The sequence below is a fragment of the Microtus ochrogaster genome, linkage group LG5 (assembly GCF_000317375.1).
Source record: "Microtus ochrogaster isolate Prairie Vole_2 linkage group LG5, MicOch1.0, whole genome shotgun sequence".
In the NCBI taxonomy this organism is placed as follows: domain Eukaryota; kingdom Metazoa; phylum Chordata; class Mammalia; order Rodentia; family Cricetidae; genus Microtus; species Microtus ochrogaster.
Window position 1 is genome coordinate 65944702 of NC_022031.1, and position 21592 is coordinate 65966293.

Here is a 21592-nt window from a genome sequence, read left to right on the forward strand (position 1 = left end):
CATATGGGAAAACCACTCTAAGCTCTTCTAACTGCAAGGTCTTTGAAATAACTCTCATCTAGAGTAAAATGTAGAAAATACTCCTCTGTTTCTGAACAACAACAAAAAAACCTCAATCCCATTCCTGGGGTTACCAAGCTGTAAAGGAGTCCAAAGCAGGAGGTTATAGAAAGCCAGAAACTGACTCAGGAGCCTGACCTGTGTACACTGTCTTGAAATCCTAATTTCATAAGCAACGACAACCAGAGCAGTGATATGTGGAGTCCCTTACATCAGAATGTTAGCAGACAAAATGACAAAATGAAATTGATATCTCTAAAGGCTATGCTGCTGTTTTTATGAGTAGTGTTCTTTAATTTACGTGGGGGATATTCTGAGGAGACCCCACCCCTTCCCAATTGTGACTCCAACTGTATAATATGTAAGCCTCTTTACCTTTGGTTATGAGAGAGAGAGCTTATATTCCTTTTTCCTTTCCCTTGCAAGCGATTACCAAAAACATCTTTGAAACATAGATGTGTTGAAATTCCGAAAATCACAAGTCTGAAGTGGTTTAATTGGGCTAGCATCAAGTTATCAGCAGGATGATGGTGCTCCTGAGACCATAGGAGAGAATTTATGACTCTTTTCTAGCTTCTTGACACTGTCCAGATGCCTCCCTGTCTCGTGTCTTCCCTCATCTTCAAAGCTAATGGCTAGTCAAGTCTTTTTCACGTCTCCTTTCTCTGATAAGTCTTTATGATTTCAATATGCACTGTGGTGTCTGAGGTTCTCTCCAATCAGCAGCAGCTGATTTAACTGCCTTAAATCTACCTGTAGACATAACAACTCCCTTGCTTTGTCAGCATCTTAGCATATTCAAAGTTTCTGGAATTTGGGGTGTGGATATCATTGCTGGGTATTGCTCTGCCTACTACAGACATGACAAGGTTTTTGTGAGAAATAAATGAAGCAACATAACATGGAAAGTATTTATGCATTGTCTGTAGAAAGTGTTTAGTAAATGTTATTCACGTGAACATATTTAATAAGAAAGCAAATACGCACCCCCAAGTCTAATTTTACTGACCAAATTCAAAGCAAACAAAGAAAGGTGTGTATGGTGGCTAGATGTTGTAGGTATTTAACCAAGCATCCCAATTTATGTACATTGTACTTTTACAGCTCTCATGTGAAACAGGTTAAGTCACTCTACAGATAAAGAATTGCCACTCTCAGGTTTCACGAGATTATTGTTTCAGCTGTGACAAGGAAAAATGTGCCAAGGAAAACTGTAGACCTGCTGGAGTTCACACAAAGCCCGAGCCATTAAGCAAGCAGGACACATCTCAAAAGGGCAGTCACAGGCGCAGAGCATCCACCAAGGACCTCTACCGAGAAATCCAGGAGTGCTGCTGTCTGCTGCTCTCCATTATGCTCCATTCAGCTCTGAGATCTAAATTACTGCCAATTTCTCATCTTTTAATCACTTCACAGAAGTCAAGTGTCCTTGGCAGAGACTGCAGAGGGCAGCAACATCTCATCCCATTTGATTCTAAATTAATTTGATCTTTTAACTCACAACTATCATGCTTTCTGGGCTGATAAAAAAAAAATCTTAGGGCAATTTATTTTTTCACAAATAAAACCTGATAGGGACAAAATTGCTTGAATACATACTTCCACTTAAATAGACACAGAAAATTTTGAGTCCATCTATGAATACTTTTACTCTAGGAATAAATATATAAAATAACATATATATTTATATAATTGTAAGAATTATATAATATATTTAATATATTTACATGTGTTGATATATATATACATATATGTATATATATAGTATACACCTTCAAAAGTTATAAGCCTCTGTTTTTATATCTTTTCTTTGGAAATGATGATACTGAAATTTTAAACTTTATCTAGAAGTTAACTCTTAGAGAACGATAGAAGAAAATACTAGAAATAACTCCTTATTGAGCTTTGAGTCATAAGTATTTTCTATGTTATCTAAGGTTGTTTGTAATTTCAAGGCAGACATTATTGTCTGTTACTATTAAGTACTCTGGTATCCAACAGATCCAAGAGTTGCGCAGCTATAGCCCGACATAGCACCTTAGAACCACATCCTGAGCATGCATTGACTGCATACAATAAATAGTGTTCAAAGCCTAAATTTCAAAATATTTAATTCTGTATTTATAAATTCTATGATATGATAAACCAAAAGGTAAAATAGACATATATTCCAGTCAGAAGAATGGAAATTACCTTTATCACCTTATAAACTTAAAATGAGAATTCTCTAGGGAAAATGTACTCAGAATAGCAGAACTCAGTGTAGAGAACACAAGGTTTTCCAGAAGCAGATGCCTGTAGTTTCCTGTAATCTCAAATGGATTCCATTATTCTCTCCTCCTTAAAAGTATTTATATATTTAAATAGAGGGGGCACACTGTTGAATTTGTAAAATCTTATCAAAACCCTCATTTTACAAAAAAAAAAACCAGTATTCCAGACCTAAATTATTGAAATAGCCACAAATAGATAAGCCAGTCCTATAAACTATGCTCTTCTATTACCAGACAATAAGAGCAAGTCTCTATATTTCTACTGACTTTCAAATCCAGATTTATCACAATGAAGCAAGCACCACTGAACACAGTAACAAAAACAAGGGACCTTTATAAACGTGTCACTTGCCTGGTATGTTGCGAAGCGGAGGAGGAGGCACATTGTTAATGGCCACCATGTGAGCCAAAATAGCCGTTGGAAGAGAGTTCATCGGCATTTTGGTAGCTTAGAGGGAAATGGGCAGCAACTGCTTGACTGGTAGAGGACCTTCCTTATCTTCTGATCATCATAAAGCTGAACCTTCCAGGCCTCTCTGATAGGCCAAGTCCACAGAATCTTCTTGTTCACAGTTCTGATGTAAGAATGGGAGCTAGGGGTTCCTTGGACTTCCCACAGGGCAGGGAACCCTGATTGCTTTTTGGGTTGAGGAGGGGGGGGACTTAATTGGGGGAGGGGGAGGGAAATGAGAGGCGGTGGCGGGGAAGAGACAGAAATCTTTAATAAATAAATAAATTAAAAAAAAAAAGAAATAGCAACGTCTCCTGAAGGCTAACCATTGGCAGGCCGTGTATGGTGGCTTCTGCATCCTGCATGAGCTGTGTCAAGAATTCTGCATCCATCAAGGAAGAATGTGCTAAATCACCTTTGAAAGTTTCTACGCTGATGTAAACAATTGCAATGTACAGGTTTCTACAGATTAATGAGTTACTAGACAACACTGATTTGCTGTTTGCTCAAGTTATTCCTTCATTCTTGGCATTGCTACAAATTCTAGACTTAAAACACATTAAAAATTTGTCGAGTTAAATTTTTATGACAAAAGTTTAACAATAATTGTGATGATGAGAAAGGAAAAAAAGAGAATGGGGGCTAGATCAGTAAGAACTCTAGTCTAGGTCAGTGGATGAATGAGAGAAGTGAACTAAGTACAGGGCTAAGGGAAATGAAGAATGACACTCTAAGTCACAGGGCAAACACAGTCTGAAGTAACTCATAAGTTTTAAGTCAGGATTTTTTTGTTTGTCTTCATGATTTAGAATTCCTTTCTTTCCCACTTGGTCGTAACAAAACAAATTCATTTTGTAGACCCAGAAACAGACAAAGAAGAATTAGTCCACTCTCTGTTTATAACGAAGGGTAAACCAGTACCCTAATTATCAGAGACCATAATCCCCCTTGCATACACACGACCAAAATGCATTGTTGTGTAGCATGACTTCAGTTCCCCTTGCATACACACGACCAAAATGCATTGTTGTGTAGCATGACTTCAGTTGTTTTCTCTTAATCATAGTGACCAAAGCTAATTTGTATGTGGGTGTGAGAGGCGAAGGAGGTGGAGTCGTTGACAGTTGTCATGGAAGGCAAACTACTGGGAGAGAAGGCATCTTATCGACAGCTCCAAAACAGCTGGTCAGATGTTACTTGTGGGGTATACAATTGAATTAGCGTAATTAAATTCTGTGTATCATATATTACGGTGGCATCTATCTTAGGTAATATGTATAAAGAATTTGAGTTGTCTCTCTCCTGCTGTGGGTCCCAAGGATTGAACCCATGTTATCAGGCTTATCAGTTGGAGCCTTTTACCTGCTTGAGCTATCTAGCAAACCCTCACACTTTCACTTTATCTCTATTTCTTATATAACAAATCACATACATTGAAAGATGTATAAGATCATAGAAACTTCACATTAAACAAGATCTTTCTTGAAACTATTTACTTATTTACTTAATATTCTATGTGTATTGTGAGTGTGTGGTGTATGTATATATGCAAATACACGCACCTATACATGAAATTGTGTAAAGGCCAGGAACAATACCAGGTGTCTTCCTTTACTGAATATTCATTGATTTATTTACTTGTTTGTTTGTTTTCAAAACAGCATTTCTCTATGTAGCCCTGGCTGTCCTGGAACCCTCTCTGTAGACCAGGCTTGCCTCAAACTCAGAGATTTGCTGATCTCTGCCTCTTCAGTGCTGGGAACAATAGCATCCAACATCGCTGCCTGACAATTTTACTTTTTAAAGACAAGATTACTCTCTGACCTAAAGTTCACTGACTGTCCAGACTGCATGACCAGTAGGCCCTTAAGACTTCTGTCTCCATTTTCCAGCTTTGAAGTACTCACCGGCACTCCCAACTTTAGTGTGAGTGCAGGGGATCTGAACTCAGTTCCTCGACTTACACAGAGAATACTTTATCCAGCGAGCCATTTCCTCAGCCTGAAAAATAATTGAAAATAAAACATGCTTAATGAAAATACAAGTAAACAAAATCTTTTAAGGAGAAATTGAAAATAAAGTAATTAGTTTTATACAAATCTATATATCTTCATAATGATATTGCGTGTTTATTTAGAAAACACCATCAGTTCACAAACCCAACTTCTTACAAATGTTTCTCATTAGTCCTTCTAGTGTTGCTTAATCCTTTCCAAATACATTCTAAGGACAATAACCTAATCATGTAGTTCATATTTGATATACAGATGCATTAAAATACATAGTTGGTACTTCCTGGATATTCCTCATAAATCTATACATTTCTCAGCCAGTTATTTGCAAAATTACCTTAGCCAAATCATTTAATCTGCCTTTATCTTAATAACATGCTCTATACAATAGGGATAATGTATCTCACACGAGTGATACAAAGATTAAATAAAAGAGTGGAGATAAGGGTGTGACACACAGTTCCTGGATGTGTGACTCATCTTTAAATTCATGCTAACAATACTATACTGAGGAAAATCATGAGCGATCCCTATGGGTATGAACAAGATAAAAGTGACACAAAATGTGAACAGTTGTAAAAAAAAAAAGGCATAAATTTGGGGAGGAGTAGAAATTATCTAGAAAGGATTTGTAGAAATTTTGCAAATTAAATATTATTGCTCCTGCATCACTACAGCTATTGATTCTTCAGTCTAACATCTCCCTGATGATCCAGTAATAAGAGTACAGGAGGATTTCTCAGAGACGGATTCACTCATTGAAATGTATTTTTTCATAATTCCAGACTTAGCAGATTAGAAGGCCAGGCCTAAGATGGAGATGCCTACATATACACAAAGAGAAGGTGTCTGTCTGAGATTTGATCGTGTTATTATTCATCTTTAGAGATTGTGCTCTGGAACTGATTGAAATAAAGATGAAAGAAGGGAAGGTAAAAGAGGAACAAATAAAGGAGCCGTTAGAGTTGCTCATGAAGGCAATGGCAAAAGGTTCTAAGTAAATTATGGTGCTGGAGAAGGAAAAGGAGGAGTGTTAAGCATTCATGGGAATTGAAAAAAAAAGATTTTCAGAATTCAAAACTTATTACTGTACATACTCATATACTTCTCAAAGTCAATTATTCCAGGGATTAATTAAACATTATAAGACATAACTACCATAATGAGACTAAAATAAGCAGCTAGGTAAATAACCAAAATAAATGTAGTCAGTATGCAAAGGAGATACTTAGATGCCCATGTTTATTGTGGCATTATTCACACTAAATATGGAATCAATGAGGGTACCATGAACATATAAATACAAGTGGAAAATATAGTTAACATAGAAAATGGCTTATTGTTCAAGTGTGAAAAGAATGAAACCACATTATTCAAAGGAAAATGAATTGAACTAAAGTAAATCAATTTACACAAAATATGCCCGAAACAGAAAAAGAAGTACCACATTTCCTCTCTGATGTAGAAATTTTAAAAATAAATAAACAAAAGCTGAAATGCAGAAAAAGAGACAATTAAAGAGTCTGTGCATATCTGGAACCCTACTCCTCATACTGGGTCGCCTTGCCCAGCCTTAATACACAGTGAGGTGCTTAGTCTTATAGCAACTTGATATGCCATGTTTTATTGATACTCATGGAAGAGCTGCCCTTTCTTAAACAGAAACTGAGGAGTGGATTGGGGAATGGGAACAGAGGGAGGATGGAGACGAGGGACGTGGAGGAGAGGAGGAAATAGAAACCGCAGCTGGGCTGCAAAATAAGTAAATAAATAAAAATTTATTTAAAAAATAATCTGGGCAGAGAATAGAGGGAAAGAAGAAGAGTAGAAAAGAGAACGTTGAAGGGGGACAGATATGATCTAGGCATGATGCATTCTTATGTGGAAATGTCACAGTGAAATGCTTTGAGTTATTCAATTAATAGATAGTTAAAGTGGTGATGGTGGTGGTGGCAGTAGTGGTGGTCTTACTGTTGGTAGTCATGGTGGTGGTGGTGATGGTCATGGTGGTGGGACAAAGTCAATATTACGCCTCCTTTTTGGCAATGCACTGGTTTAGAAACTTTACACAAACTTATCTACAATACCCAAAGAGATGGGTATAATACAGTAGCTTTATTTTATAGATGAGAAATCAAGGTTCCTACTGGTAATTAATATGAGATCATACAGAACAGAAATGGTCTTTGTTGTTGCTTGTGCTTTTATTCATTTGTTTTGACCTCTAGTGAAAAGACAGGACAGGGTTGGGCCTGAAAAGAGATTAGGAGTGGTTTAATAAAAGATGGCATATAATGTATTTCTCCTCCCATTCCTCAAAACAATTGAACTATTTTGTTCATGACTCTCAACAATTATTTTCTCTGTCTATATTTGTAGTGTTTGAATGAGATATCCCCCATAAGTTTTAAGCATTTGAATACCTGCTCCCCAATTGGTGACCTTTCAGGGACTATTAGGAAATGTGGCCTTGTTAAATGAAGTATATCATGCAGACAGACTGAGATTTAAAAAGACTCAGCCATTTCTAGTTAGCTCCCTGCTTCTTCTTTGTGGATGAAGATGTGAGCTCCCAGGTGCTGATCTGACACTATCCTGACAGCCTACTGCTATTCTCCAGACCATGGTTGTGATTGACTCATCCCTCTGAATCTGTAAAGCCCAAATAAGCCCTTCCTTCTATAGCTTGCATTGGTTATGGTGTTTCATCACAGCAATAGAAATATAACCAATATAATATTCTTCAGAAAGTACATAAAAATTTTGGACTCTAGTTTGTATAAATAAGAGTCCCATTTTGTTATAAAAATCCCCTTGAAGATAAAGTAGATACATCATTTTATAAAACTAAAATTAATTTTCAAAAGACATACCACTAGGCAACTCTTTCATTTTTTAAGATTATCTTTAATTATGTGTATGTGTGTCTGTGTGTAGGTATGTGCACATAAGCTGAAGTGATCTCATACGATGAAGAGGGTGTTCGTTCCCCTAAAACTAGAGTTACAAACAGCTGTGAGCCATCTAATGTCAGTTCTTGGATCCAATCTTGGGTCTTCAGGAAGAGCAGTGTATACTCTTAGCCACCGAGACTTCTGTGCATTCTCGGACACTGAGCCATCTCTCCATCTAGACAGCTGTTCTCTTAAAATCTACATTTCTAATGATTCTTAGTAGCCTTGACCAACAACATCAGAACAATGCTTTGCACCAGCTCTTTTTATAAGAAATGTAACTATTGAGTGGGAAAAGCAAAGTGTTTTAATGATGGGAAATGACTGTTTGAAGTAACCCAACTGTTACCAATGACAGATGATTGTAAAGGAAAAAAATCATACCACACATGACAACAGCTGCTCAGGAGAATAACGAAATGAGTGTTGTGAAAATCTACTAAGCTCAGAAAGTCTGCTCAGTTTTGCTAGGATGGCAGCTCCATGCCAGCTTTCTGATAAACTAACTGAAGCACAGTTACTACATTATATCACAAAACTTTTAAAGTATCTTCTCTAACTGACTTTTAAATTCTTTTCCTTTATAAGTACTCACAGACAGATGGAGGCTCCTTATTGAAGTTGGCTCTGTGCTAAACAAAATAAAGAATCTAAATGTTTGAATTATGTAGGCTTTTTAAAGGGAATTTCACGTTAAATCATGTCTCACTAGATGCCAGTGTCCTAAAGTCTGTTCAAAATTTACTATGAAAGTCATAAACCCATTTGTACTCTACTTACAACCCACCTCTTTCAATTTATTTGATCAAAATTGGCCTTGCTAACATTGCAAGAGAAGACTAATTTAAAGCATTTCTGTAGGAATGTTTGTTCTCAGGGAAATAATAATAGAGTGACCAACAACATCTGTGGGCTGTATTCCACGTGCCAAGGCAAGTGATTTCTAAGCATCATCTGTTGTCTAATTTGATCAATTAGAGAGTCTGCAGCAGAAATTGATAGTGTCCCTATTTTGTCAATTAAATAACGTCTGGATTACATTGAATAAAATTCTAAATTTTCCACGGCTCCTTATTAAAATCCAGGCTCACTCCACAGCCTGTTGGTTCAGCATTGATTCATGCAAAGAAAAGAATGTTAGACACCCTTTTCTTAGATGTGTTTTCAATGGTAACATCCCCAGTTGGAAGGAAATCCCCTACTTAAGCAAGAAACTGTTCATATGGTAAAACATTACCTGGTTATTTCACCATGCTGCAAATACTGGCTCTCACTGAATCTTCAGATTCACAATCTGTTTTCTTTCTTAAGAGCCCTTTAAATAAAAAAAAAAAAATTGCTCTGCAGGTGCTCAAAATCATTTAAATTTAAAAGCACAAAGTAAATTTAAAAGTAAAATAAAAAACATGAGATATGTCTCTTGGCATTAGAGGGGAAAAAAAGGCCATTATCTTTTTTCTCATGTCCTCTTACATTTTCTTTACTATGACTAAGATATTCCTGAAGATTCAATTGGTCATATTCACAACTACCTGCAAAGGTACCTTGGAAGAGTTATCCAGGTAGGAATGGCTAGTTCTTTTATTTTGTAGTAATGCAGTAACATCATGGCAAAAATGCAAGAAAGCTGTTCACTGTATGACATCTAGGAAGCAGAGAGAGGCAGAGAGAGAGGGAGGGTCCTTGAACAACATATACCTACAAAGGCACGTCCCTACTTCCTCTAAGAGGCCACATCTCCAATTAGTCCACCTAATCTTAATCAGAGGATTAATCTAGTGATAAAATTGAGGCACTCTTGATCCAAACACTAACAATTAATTCTTTATTTAACACGAGAGCATCTAGAAGATATTATTTTTGATTCAAATCATAACAGAACCCCAATCAAAAACCATGTTTCCTAGCTGTTGTCTCTTTTCACACATATTTCATGAGTGAATATGATTTTCACCAGATCTCTTGCAGTACTTCCAAGGTTGTACCTTAAGAGAGTTTTTCTTTAATATCATCTCTTAATGTTTTTTTTAATATTTATAGATGAATAAAATTTATTTGGATGAACCCATTCCTATCCCATCCCCTCCAATTATTCCCTCTCCCACTTGCAATATGTCCTCCCAACTTCACAAGCTCTCTTATTTTAACCAAGTCTACTTTGCTGCCTGTATGTAAATGGTAGGGGGCCATCTACTGGAGCAGAGGCAACCTCTCAAGGACTGCATCCCTGAAGGAACTGATTCCTCCAGCAACCACAGCTGGCAATAGCTCCTCGCAAAGTTTTTCAGATAAGTCCATCTACCATCTATCCTGGGACCATGGCTGTCGTGACCCTGTGCAAGTTTGATTATGTGTAATTCCTTCCTTGTGAGCTCTTGCTCAGCAAATAGTGAGCTACAGACTCCTTCTGCCTCTTGGACCTTTCTACTCCCTCTTGTGACATCTCAGACTGTGGGGAGAGGCTGTGATAATAAATGCCCTATTTAGAGTTCAGCACTGTATCAATTCTTATTCTCCATACAGGTGACTGACTTGTTGTGGGTTTTGTACTATATACTGCAAAACCATAAACAACTTTTAAAAAAAAAGTACCAGTCATGTCCCTCTGATTTTTTTCCTAGCATAATACCATTGTCATTTATATTTGACATTTTGAAGACTGCAACTTTGTTGCATTATACTATTTGAAGTTGCTTAGAGATATGTGCTGAGCTCTGTTTTCCCCCATGATTTAAGGAAGAACATTATTCTTCTTTCTATATTGCTCTAGTCTTCCACACTACACTTCCACAAATCACTATAATTTGTGCCACATAGTATGCTATCTGTTCAAGGTATCCTATAGCAACTACTGAACGGTCTGTAATGTTATAAATTATTATGCTATTTTAGTAAAAAAAATGTTCTTTAGGTAAATATCCACTGTTGTGTGCTTCTCCTCCAGAGAGCTACCAGTCACATTTTATTGCTCATAATAAAGCATGCTAGTGTTCACAATTTTCTGTTAGCATTTTCTTTCTTTCTTTCTTCCCTTTGTTTCTTTTCTTTCTTTCTTCCCTACCTCATTTCTTCCTTCTTTCCCTTCTGATGGCATTGTCTCTTTAAAACTATTTCATACCAACATATTTAATGAATTTGAACACAATGTATGCACATATGTTTATATGTAACACATAGTTGATAATACCTTAGAAATTTTTTACTAATCACTATTTGTATTACATAATTTCTGATACTTATACAAGTAATGGGAAAATGCCTTAGCTGAAACAATAAAGTGACTTCATTACACAAACATTAAGAGAGATGCAGCTCTCTGGAAAAATCTGACTAAAACTCAGGTTGGATCATATCTATTCTGATTCTTCATCTATTTTCTATAGAATATAAAATTGTTCTTCAAAACTGCGTACTATCCTAGACAAAACTGCTAGTTGTTTTCATGCTCTGCCTATCAGTGGTATTAGATACACTTAATCAAGAGAAACAAAACCATTAGAAAATATATGTGATGGAGATTTCAATTTACACAATGAGACTACAAATTGGTCGACTATATCCACATAAAACCTGAGAAACCTTAAAAAGGAATTCTAGACACAAAAGGACAGAGGTAAGCATGGATTTTTGGTAGCAGCATGTTCTTGGGTGGACTCTGTTGGCTAGAAGCAAGCAGAGGCATGATTCTTTTAAGAGAAGGCTTCCTGACTCAGCAGTAGCAGCAAAAACTGCAGGGCTCCTTTAACAAGGCTTCCTGGTTTGCCAGTGTGAATGGCTCTGACTCTTTCAGGAGGTTCCACCATGGAGCATTTAAATGGGGTCTGTGAGCAGAGTGCAACAACTTGCTTAATGGCAGCATAGACCAGCTGTATGCCTAAAAATGGGGCAATGTACATGGTTCTCAGAGGCAACGAACAGGCCTCTGCCATGTTGGACTGGGCAGAGCAAGTAGACAGGGATGTGTTGACCTAGACACATTAAAAAAGGGGGGCACTTCTGGTCAGAAAATAATTACAGATATGCAATAAAGACAAATTCAGACAGATATAGACTTCTAAATAGGTTGCAGTGTTGGATAAATGTACAAAGGCTTGGGAGAGAGAAGAAAAAGATTATAGAGAGTTATAGAAAGAAGTAAACCATTCTTTAAAAAATAAAACAAAATCTTTAATGAGACAGTGTATGGACAGTCATAAATTAAAAGGAGTAAAGAAAAATAAGCCACAAAGATGGAAAATAGAGAGTCTGGATTATGTATATTATTGTGCTTTCTTTAAATTTTTTGACTGTGAAGAAGCTAAGTACAGGCAGACATTTCATTGTATCAAATGCTAAGCTAAACCAATATACATATTTTAAACTGAGTGTACTTCTACCTTAGACAAGAAAGAACAATTTGCATAGTAAAAAAAACAGTGCTACCTCTTTCTTAACCAAGCTGTAGCTTCACAAGGGAATAAACCAAGAAATGTGGGAAGTAGCATTAATCATAGCAAAGGGTTCATTCCCAACACCAAAAATACAATCATGGTATCCTATTGCAATAAAATATATTACAAAAAATCTACAATGGCATTTTCTATAATTTTCAACTCTTCAAAGAAAAGACATCACATTCTTTTAAAATTTCTACCTAAAGTTGCATGTAATTAGGGTATTAACATTTCTTGATGATAAAGATGAACATAATTATTTTGATAGTCACATAGTAAAGAGGTGATAAGTGGACTCGGACAAGAGACCCTATTTCAGAATGCATTTAAACTGTATGAATCATTTAAATACCTTATACATATTCTCAAAGTTATACTTGTTTCATATTATATTATACTTATTGGCCTGAAATCAAGTCTACAACATATTTAGAGTGCCAAATTTAGAATGTCATGCATATTTTTAAATTCTAAAAGCAGGAACTCTAGGGAAAATACCATAAAAGTTCTTGAAAGGAAAAAAAATACTTTAAAAAGGACTGTCAAGCTGAGCGGTTGACTGATGATGACCCTAGTTGAGACGTCTGCTCTTCTTAGCTATATTTTCAAAAGCATCAAAGTCATTCTTTAGTCTCCTGGAAATTGTCAAATTTGTCTGTATTTACTGCTGCATCCCAGCTATATCTGTCTATTCATGAAAACTTAAAATGGAAAAAGCTACCAATAAACTTCAGTCTTTGAATTTGCTCATCAAAGAGAAGCCATTTTATACATTTTCTCTTTACTAAAAGCATTTACCTCTTTAGTGAGATGCTTGAATTGTACTTATTGCAATAAAAGCAAAATTCAGAATGAGCTGAAAATGTCAGAAAATAGTGTTATGATTTTTGCAATAAATGTTCATGAAAATACCATGTGCTGAAGGCTTGGCTCCTTGGCAGTGAGTACCCCAAATGATGGAAGGTTATTGAATCTTGAGATTTATAACCTAAACAATGGCATAACCCATTGGTGGACTAATAATTTGACAGCATTATTGGAAAGTGATGAAAACTAGGAGATTGGGGCTGTTGAAGGCAGTAAGGCACACACCTTAGAAGGGCACATTATATAATTTCTTTACATCATTTCAGGACTAACTTACAAACTAACTCGCATTGGGTTACAGTCTATGAAATCGTGAACCTAGATTACAAACTTTCCACTTGGGCTGGAGATATGTATGCTTCAGAGGTTGAAAGCACTGTCTTCTCTTCCAGAGGTCCTGAGTTCAATTCCTAGCAACAATATGGTGTCTCACAACCATCTCTAATGGGATGTGGTGCCGTTAAGTAGTTTGTCAGACATTAACTCACAACAGTAAAATGTTTCCTGATGACAACAATAAAATCCTACCTAAGGCAGAAAATTGGTGCCAAGAATGGGATTTTGCTATGACTACCATTGACAAGATTCTGGAGTCTACTCCCTACCTCCTACAAAGATTTGGAGACGCAGGCTAGAAAAATATCTAGAATGCTATAAGCAGAGTTCTCTGGATGCTTCTGCTCAGGATACCAGAATCTTGACAAGAATGAGACTAAGAAACACTGGGTTTATGACCTACAAAATGGGAATAAGGTCTCTATTGCAAATTAGACTGGAGTCCATTTATGTCACACTGTAGCAAAGAACATTATTTTATCTGTTTTCTTATACTTTCACAGAGGCAGAGTTTAAAAATAATGAACAACCTAAGGCATGATGGGATATAACTGTAATGGCAACACAACTGTGTACATATAATTCTTGATTAAATAAAAATTAATTAAACTTAAATATATTGGACTATTTTGTGAAAAAGTAGTTGACGTTTGTTTTCAGTGTTTTTTTTTTTTTCTAATTGAGTCAAGTTGATCTGAATAATCGTCTGCTCTGCTGTATTCAGTTGTTAACAAAAGTTATGGAACGTATCTTTAACTATGAGAAACTCTTAAGAAGGCAATGTATGTCAAGTTGTGAGGGTGGGCATAAGGACGCGGTGGAGATTCCCCCACATTAGAAATTTCAGTAACATAAAACGTTTGCTTTATAAAAAGAATGCTTTGGGCAACAGTAGAGAGAGTATGACCGCTTCATCCAGAAGGGTTTAAGAGGCAGTACTGCCCAAATTATTTGTAGCTTGAATGAGGGATGTGAAGCTACAGAATTTATTAAATGTTTCTTATATTGCTTTGACTCAATTCCTTGCCCCCCACTTTTACATAGGAAATTAGACATTATCCCACCATTGTATGTTAGAGGTTTGAATTTACATTTTTATTTTGCAGATCTCACAGCTAAGAGCTTGCCTTGAATCTCACAGGAGACTTTAAACATAAACTTTTTAGCAACTTTGGGAGTTGAAAGACTGTGAGAATGCTCACAGATGGATTAAATGCATTTCACATTCTGAGATAAACTTGAGCATTTGGAAGCTGGCAGCATGATGTGTTGCTTTGGTATGTTTTATTCTTCAAGGGACCATGAAAGTATTTCTCAAGTCAAATCTTACAAGGTTACTTTCAACTGAACATTAATATAAAAAAAACATTTAAGCTGTTTATAATACAATTAAATAAAAGAAAGTAAAAAGGCATTTTCTCATAAATAATACTTTGTTGCTAACAATTAATCACTTAAAAACAACAATACATCTTATTTACAGCAAAATGGGAAAACCAAATGTTTAGTAGGTATTCAAAAAGTTTCCTCCTGAATGCACATATTATTACCCTTAGTACTGAAATTGTCCCTAGGTGATTGGAAACTATAGTACTTAAATTCAATATTTAACTACTTTTTCTACAGAAAAAGTGGCAGTGAATTTCAAACCTCCTTTTGGATAAAGATTGGGATGTGCCTGGCAGTGGAAACATAAACCTTTAATCCCAGCACTTGGGAGGAAGAGGTGTCCCAAGTTTCCTGGATGTTTTAAGAATTTGTTGGACTTATTATTTTCTTTGACCAATCAATCTATTTCCTCCATAGTATCTTCAACACCTGAGATTCTCTCTTCCATCTCTTGTATTCTGTTGGTTATGCTTGCCTCTGTAGTTCATTTTCCCAGATTTCCATATCCAGAATTCCCATGGTTTGTGTTTTATTACCTCTATTTCAGTCTTCAAGTCTTGTACTGTTTGAACAGTTTGCTTCACCTGTTTGATTTTTTTTTCATTGAGAGATTTATTGATTTCTTCCAATTTTTGTTTGTCTTTTCCTCCATTTCTTTATGGGAATTTTTCATTTCCTCTTTAAAGGTCTCCATCATGCTCATAAAGTTACATTTAAAATCATTTTCTTCTGTTTCTTCTGGGTTAGCATGATCAAATCTTCCTGTTATATAACAACTGGGTTCTGGGTTACCATGTTGTTATTTAAGTTATTGAATAAATTGTTGCATTGGCGCTTATCCATCTCTTCACTTGGTGCCTACAGTGTCTTTGCCTCTTGGTCCAACCCTTGCAGTGGCTATCTGTGCCTTTGGGAACTCTTCTTGGTCTGTTCTTGCTGTCTGCATCCCGGGGAGCCACTGATCTCTCTTTTGGCCTGCTCTCTTGAATTTCTCTCTTGGTTCTCTCTGTGTAGTTGCAGCTTGTGCTTCAGAGTTCCACTGAGGTTGCAGGGGTGGGGAGATAGTGGAATTTGGGGGCACAGTGGGACTCGTAGCTTGCAGGGTCCAGTGGATGGTGCTGGGGCATTGGAGCAGCCTACCTGCTTTCTGCTGACTGGCTAGAGAAACTGATGCAGGTGGGGAGGGCCCTGGGTTTTGCCCTAGAATGGAAGGCCTAAAGAGTGGGGTGTTCTACCGAGTGGCTAGTCACTCACCTCTTGGTTCTGTCTATGAATTTGCAGCCTGTTTTCAGAGTTCCACTGAGCTTGTGGGAGAGATGAAAATTACCATTTCTTTTAGACCTTCTAACTTGGTGAATTACAGGTTTTTTAAAGACTGTCTTCATGATTCTTTGCTGAAGCAACTAAACAAGGCACATATGAGCTCACAGAGACTGAAGCAGCAAGCACAGGACTTACATGGGTCAATACCAGGACCTCTGCATATATGTTGTAACTATTAATATAGTATTTATAAGAGATTCCTGACTATGGGATTGAGCGGGTAATTGACTCTTGTGTCTGCTCTTAGGATTCTTTTCCTCTTGTTGGATTGCTGCATCCAAATTCAATATGAAAGTTTTCCTTGGTGAATTCCCGAAAGATCATCCCCATTGTCTCAGTGTGTGGGTGTACCCCTCGAGGTCCTGAGTTCCTTGCTCGTGCTCCCCCTCCTTCTGCTCCTGATTTAGACCTTGAGATTTCTGTTCACCAAGACCAGCTAGCCTGGGTCTGAAAAAGCATGGGATAAAACCGGACTTACATAGTGGACAATGAGGACTACTGAGAACTCAAGAACAAGGGCAATGGGTTTTTGATTCTACTGCACATACTGGCTTTGGGGGAGCCTAGGCAGTTTGGATGCTCAACTTACTAAACCTGGATGGAGGTGGGCGGTCCTTGGACTTCCCACAGGTCAGGGAACCCTGATGGCTCTTCAAGCTGATGAGGAAGAGGGACTTGATCGGGGGAGGGGGGCGGAATGGGAGGCAGTGGCGGGGAGGAGGCAGAAATCTTTAATAAATAAATAAATTTTAAAAAAAAGAAAGTTTTCCTTTATCTTATTATATTATATTTTGTCATATTTGGTTGTTATCTCTTAGAATCCTGTTCTTTTCTAATGGGAGACAGAAAAGAAGTGAATCTGGAGTGGAAGGAAAAGAAGGTGGAGAGGAACTGAGAAGAGAAGAGAAAAGAAACTATAGCTAGGATAGATTATATGACCAAAAAATCTATTTTCAAAAACAGCAACAAAAAATCAATGTTCTTCACAATAAAAAATAAAGAGGAAAGAAAGGAAGGAAGGAAGAAGAGAAAGAAAGAAAGAAAGAAAAAAAGAAAGAAAGAAAGAAAGAAAGAAAGAAAGAAGCAAGCTGTTCAGGATGTGGTCCCCAACTAAAAATCACATTTTTAGAAACAGGAAGTAGAATGAAAAAGCCAAAATCTGAACCAAAACTCACCCACTGACCAAATAAAAAAACAATAAAGACAAATTCCAGCTGATGAACATTAATTTCTCCCTCTCTTTCAATAAACAAAAGCTACATTATCTGACTACTAATATATGATGTTGATGACTTGTTAAAATCCAATAAATGCTAAGTAGAAAAATTGAATGTGCATGTGACTTGATATATGATAAAAATTCTAATATTTTGCTCAGTGAATGTCCACACAGAAGGAAGGTGGGGTAATCAGTATAGTGAGGCTTCATTCGTTAGCTTCTTATTTTGAGAACTAAATTTGTCCCAAATCTCTTGTGAAATATCCTCCTGCAATTTCTGTACATTTAGATAACTGGCTTTGAGACTGGTGTTTTCTAATCACTTAATTATGATTGAGGACTAGGGCTCCATTATCAACAACAGCATTGATGGGGCATTTAATACTCATAACAATCCTGGGAAATAAGAATTATCATTACTTTCATTTATCCCCAAGCATGCCAATATCGAGAGAGTTGAGACCACTTGCAAAACTGCCATCAAAAATATGGATATAACAGAGACTAAAAAAGAAAAGGTTGGAACAAAGAGAGATCCTCACATAACTATAATGGGACATATTTGCAAAATCAAATGCCCGAGTCAGTAAAAATTTCTAATACCAAGTAGAATAAAACTCTAATAAGATATGGTGGAAAAGCTGGTGTTTAAACTCAAAATGGGCTTTCATTGACTCCCAGAAATGAAGTCAAGTAAATGAAGAGGACGACAATAAAATGTTTGATGTTAGTTTGTTCTCCTGAAAAGTATCTGTTCTGAAAACATGAGGACAGAGTACAGTCCTACCACTAGAAGCTTTCACCTACATAAACTGGTTTAGTCTTTTTCTGAGATTGCCTGTGGATCAACAAAATAATTTCAACCCCTTACATTCAGTGTGAAGTCCATGCTGCCTAAGTTCTTTGATGGTAAATCACTTTTCTTGATGCATATTTAGTCCATAAAATAATATTTAACACATAAGTACTTGATATTTCTATTTAATTCACTTGTAGGTGTCAGTCATCTATGACCTTATATGCTCAAAATTGTCAATCAGCCTTTAGTAAATAACACAGCGTTCTGTTTTCTACTGATATAGCACTTCATGATTTATAAAAAGCCTCCACATTATTCCAATGGATCTTTACTGACATTTTGCAGTAAATATTAATTAAAATCATCACTCAACAGATAGTACTTTCTTTCTAGCATAAAGGACACCTTCAGTCTAATGTCAAAAAAGGTAGAGAAATATTGGTATGGTAAGTGAAGAGAAAGTGTGAAATATATATCTGAATTTCAAAACAAAGGGATATTGTATAAAAGCGTCAGAAATTAAGATTTTTAAACTACATAAAAGTAAGGCATGAAGACAGATTACTTCTTAAAATTTTCATGTGTATACAGTTTGCACATGCTCAAATTCCTCTACTGAAATCAGTGTTGGCTATATTTGGGATAAGAATACAATTAAAGATAAGTGAGTTATAAGTATATGGCCCAAATCTTCATGCAGACAGCATGGAAGCTTACCCTCCTCTCCTTCACCCATTTGCAAGGCAAATCATATTGAGAAACAAGAAGCAAGACCTTCAGTAGAGTAGATCCTGCTGGACTTTATCTTGCATTTTCAGCTTCCATAACTATTGCTGTTGTTTAAGTCATTACTTGTTAAACTGTGGGTCATGACACCAAGTAACATTGCATACCTGAATTAATACAAACATATAATGAACAAATATGTTTGCAGCTATATTTACCTGTGCTGTCTTGTATGACTTCACCACAACCAAGTTTCTGAAAATACAATATGAACACTGGGCATTGTGCATTCTGACATGCTCTACAACATCAGTGAATGCTGCCTAAAATGTCTTTGCTCAGCTTTGAGACTATTATACATTATGAATTGCAATGTTCTTACTATGCATACAGAGTTTTATGTTCTCACAGAAAAATCAGTTTAATTATGGAAAACACAGGCTTTTAATATTTTCCTACAATCATTCTTATCATGTAAGTTTCAAATTAGTACAGCTTTCAATGACATGGAGCTAGAATGTTACATTTGATTTTTTAAAATTGCTCTTTGATTTAATGACTTGATATGTCATTAAAAAACTCATTAAATGAATTTTGGCTTAGAATTAGGACAAAATTTCTAACAATTTCTGAAAGGGCCCAAAACATTATTCTGACATTTTGCAATACATGTTTTTGTAAAGTGGCATTTTCAACATTGACAATTATAATAAAAATCAAAACAGCAATCAATTCTGAAAAGAGTTGAAGGTGTTCCACATCCTGTAGTATGAAATGTTCAGCCAAAATATAAGTAGGTAAAAATAAGTACAACCACACCATTAGATGAAAATCTGCTTTCATTTTTATTAAATAATGAAATTATAAACACGTGCCAAATAACTGACTTTTTCTTTGTGAGGTATCAGTAAACATGCAGTTTATATACCTATTATACATGCTTATATACTCTAGTCACTTAAAAATTCCTTGTTCAAAAGGGGGTTATGGGCTGTAAAATTTTATGAAGCTTTGGTTTAAGCCATCCAGTCTATAATGTTTTAATCACACCAGCCGTACTAGATCAAGACAACATGTTTTCCAGAAGAGCAAGAAAGGGAAACAAAAAGTCATTTATTTGCTAGTCTAAAATTCAGATAATGCATCCCTAGGTGGTGGGTGTGATGAAGAGGTGACTTGGTGAGTTTCAGATGTCTTTTCCATTATGACAAAAGCAGAAGAAATTCAGGAATGATCTTTTAATTAATTGGGATAGAAGTGGAAATGCAAATTTTATTTTGTAACTTAAGGTTTCTCTCCCATTCTCAGTTCCTGAATATTCAGTCTGAGGCTTAATATTACAAACTGGCCAATGGCTCAGGCTTATTACTAACTAACTTTTATATCTTAAATCAACCCATTTCTGTTACTCTATAATTTACCACAAGGCTCTTGGCTTGTTACCTCACATCTTGCTTATTCAGCAACTGCTGGCATCTCCCTGACTCTAACTTGTTTTTCCCTGTATCTGTGTGGATTTCTCACCTAGCTAATTCTGCCCTGCCATAGGACAAATTAGCTTTTTTATTAACCAATGGTAATAAAACATATTCACATACAGAGGGGCATCACATATCACTATTTGCTTTGGGAATTTTTAAAATATTTACATTTTTTTCTTTCCCATTTTTTACTTAACAAAATGTAAAGACTATCATCTAAATTTTAAAACAAAATGAATCAGTTATCTAAACATCAGAACCAATTTAAAGCTTCCAGAGAATTGTTTGAATAATGTTTTAAAGTCATAGTTCTTTTTTAAATTTTTTTCAAATTTTAATTATTAAATATATTTATTTATTTGACACCATAAACACATTTTCTCCTCCCATAACCTTTCCCCAACATCCCCTCTGTTCCTCCATCCAGTCTTCCTTGGCCTGTTTAGAAAGGGGCATGCCTCCCATGGATATCAACAAAGCATGGCATTTCAAGCTAGTTTTCTCTGTCACTATATGATGTTTGATGAAAATACATTACATATTCTAGGAGGAAGAATGGTGAGAAACATCTCTACCAGAAATGAAGTCACTTTTCTCTCTCCAGTTCCTCCAACACTCATTCTTAAATCCTGTAAACTCTGTGGTAACTAATTTGGGCAAGCATGTATAGACAGAACTCCTCCATGGTAGGAAATGTGATAGTTAAATACCTTCTCGGGTGGTTGCATCCCAAAAGCTCTGCTGTGACTATTTTCACAGAAGCTTCTCTTCACATTGGGAAACACCCATAAAGGAGAACAAATCTTTTCCATAGCTTAGACAGAACAACATAATCTAATACTATTGAAGTTAACCAAATAAAACTGATGAATCTAGCCAAACTACAGTTTCTTCTTATATAATCAATATCTTTTATAGTAGCCACTCATCAATGTATTTTCTTCTCCTTAACTCCTAACTCTTGATGTAACTCATTCCACTTTGACCTCATAGCTAAACATTTGTGGCACATGGATTGCATCCTAGTCCAGACCTGAAAAAGTCTTCTAAAAAATCACAGCTGCCAACTACTCCAAAAGTGACTCTGCTGCTAAAATGTTGAACTACTCCAATGTTTTCCATCATTAAGAAGATAACCAGCCGGGCGGTGGTAGCGCACGCCTTTAATCCCGGCACTCGGGAGGCAGAGACAGGCGGATCTCTGTGAGTTCAAGACCAGCCTGGTCTACAGAGCTAGTTCCAGGACAGGCTCCAAAGCCACAGAGAAAC

General features: G+C 36.2%; 1 protein-coding gene across 1 annotated transcript in view; it reads right to left on the reverse strand.

The window, feature by feature from the left end:
- Positions 1 to 2844, reverse strand: part of Cnbd1 (cyclic nucleotide binding domain containing 1) — a 246200-nt gene extending 243356 nt beyond the window's left edge. The window contains exon 1 of the mRNA XM_005362341.2: positions 2686 to 2844. Within this exon, the coding sequence (XP_005362398.1) occupies positions 2686 to 2773 (88 nt within the window). The 5' untranslated portion in view covers positions 2774 to 2844. The remainder of the gene's footprint in view (positions 1 to 2685) is intronic.
- Between the last annotated feature and the right edge of the window lie 18748 nt (positions 2845 to 21592).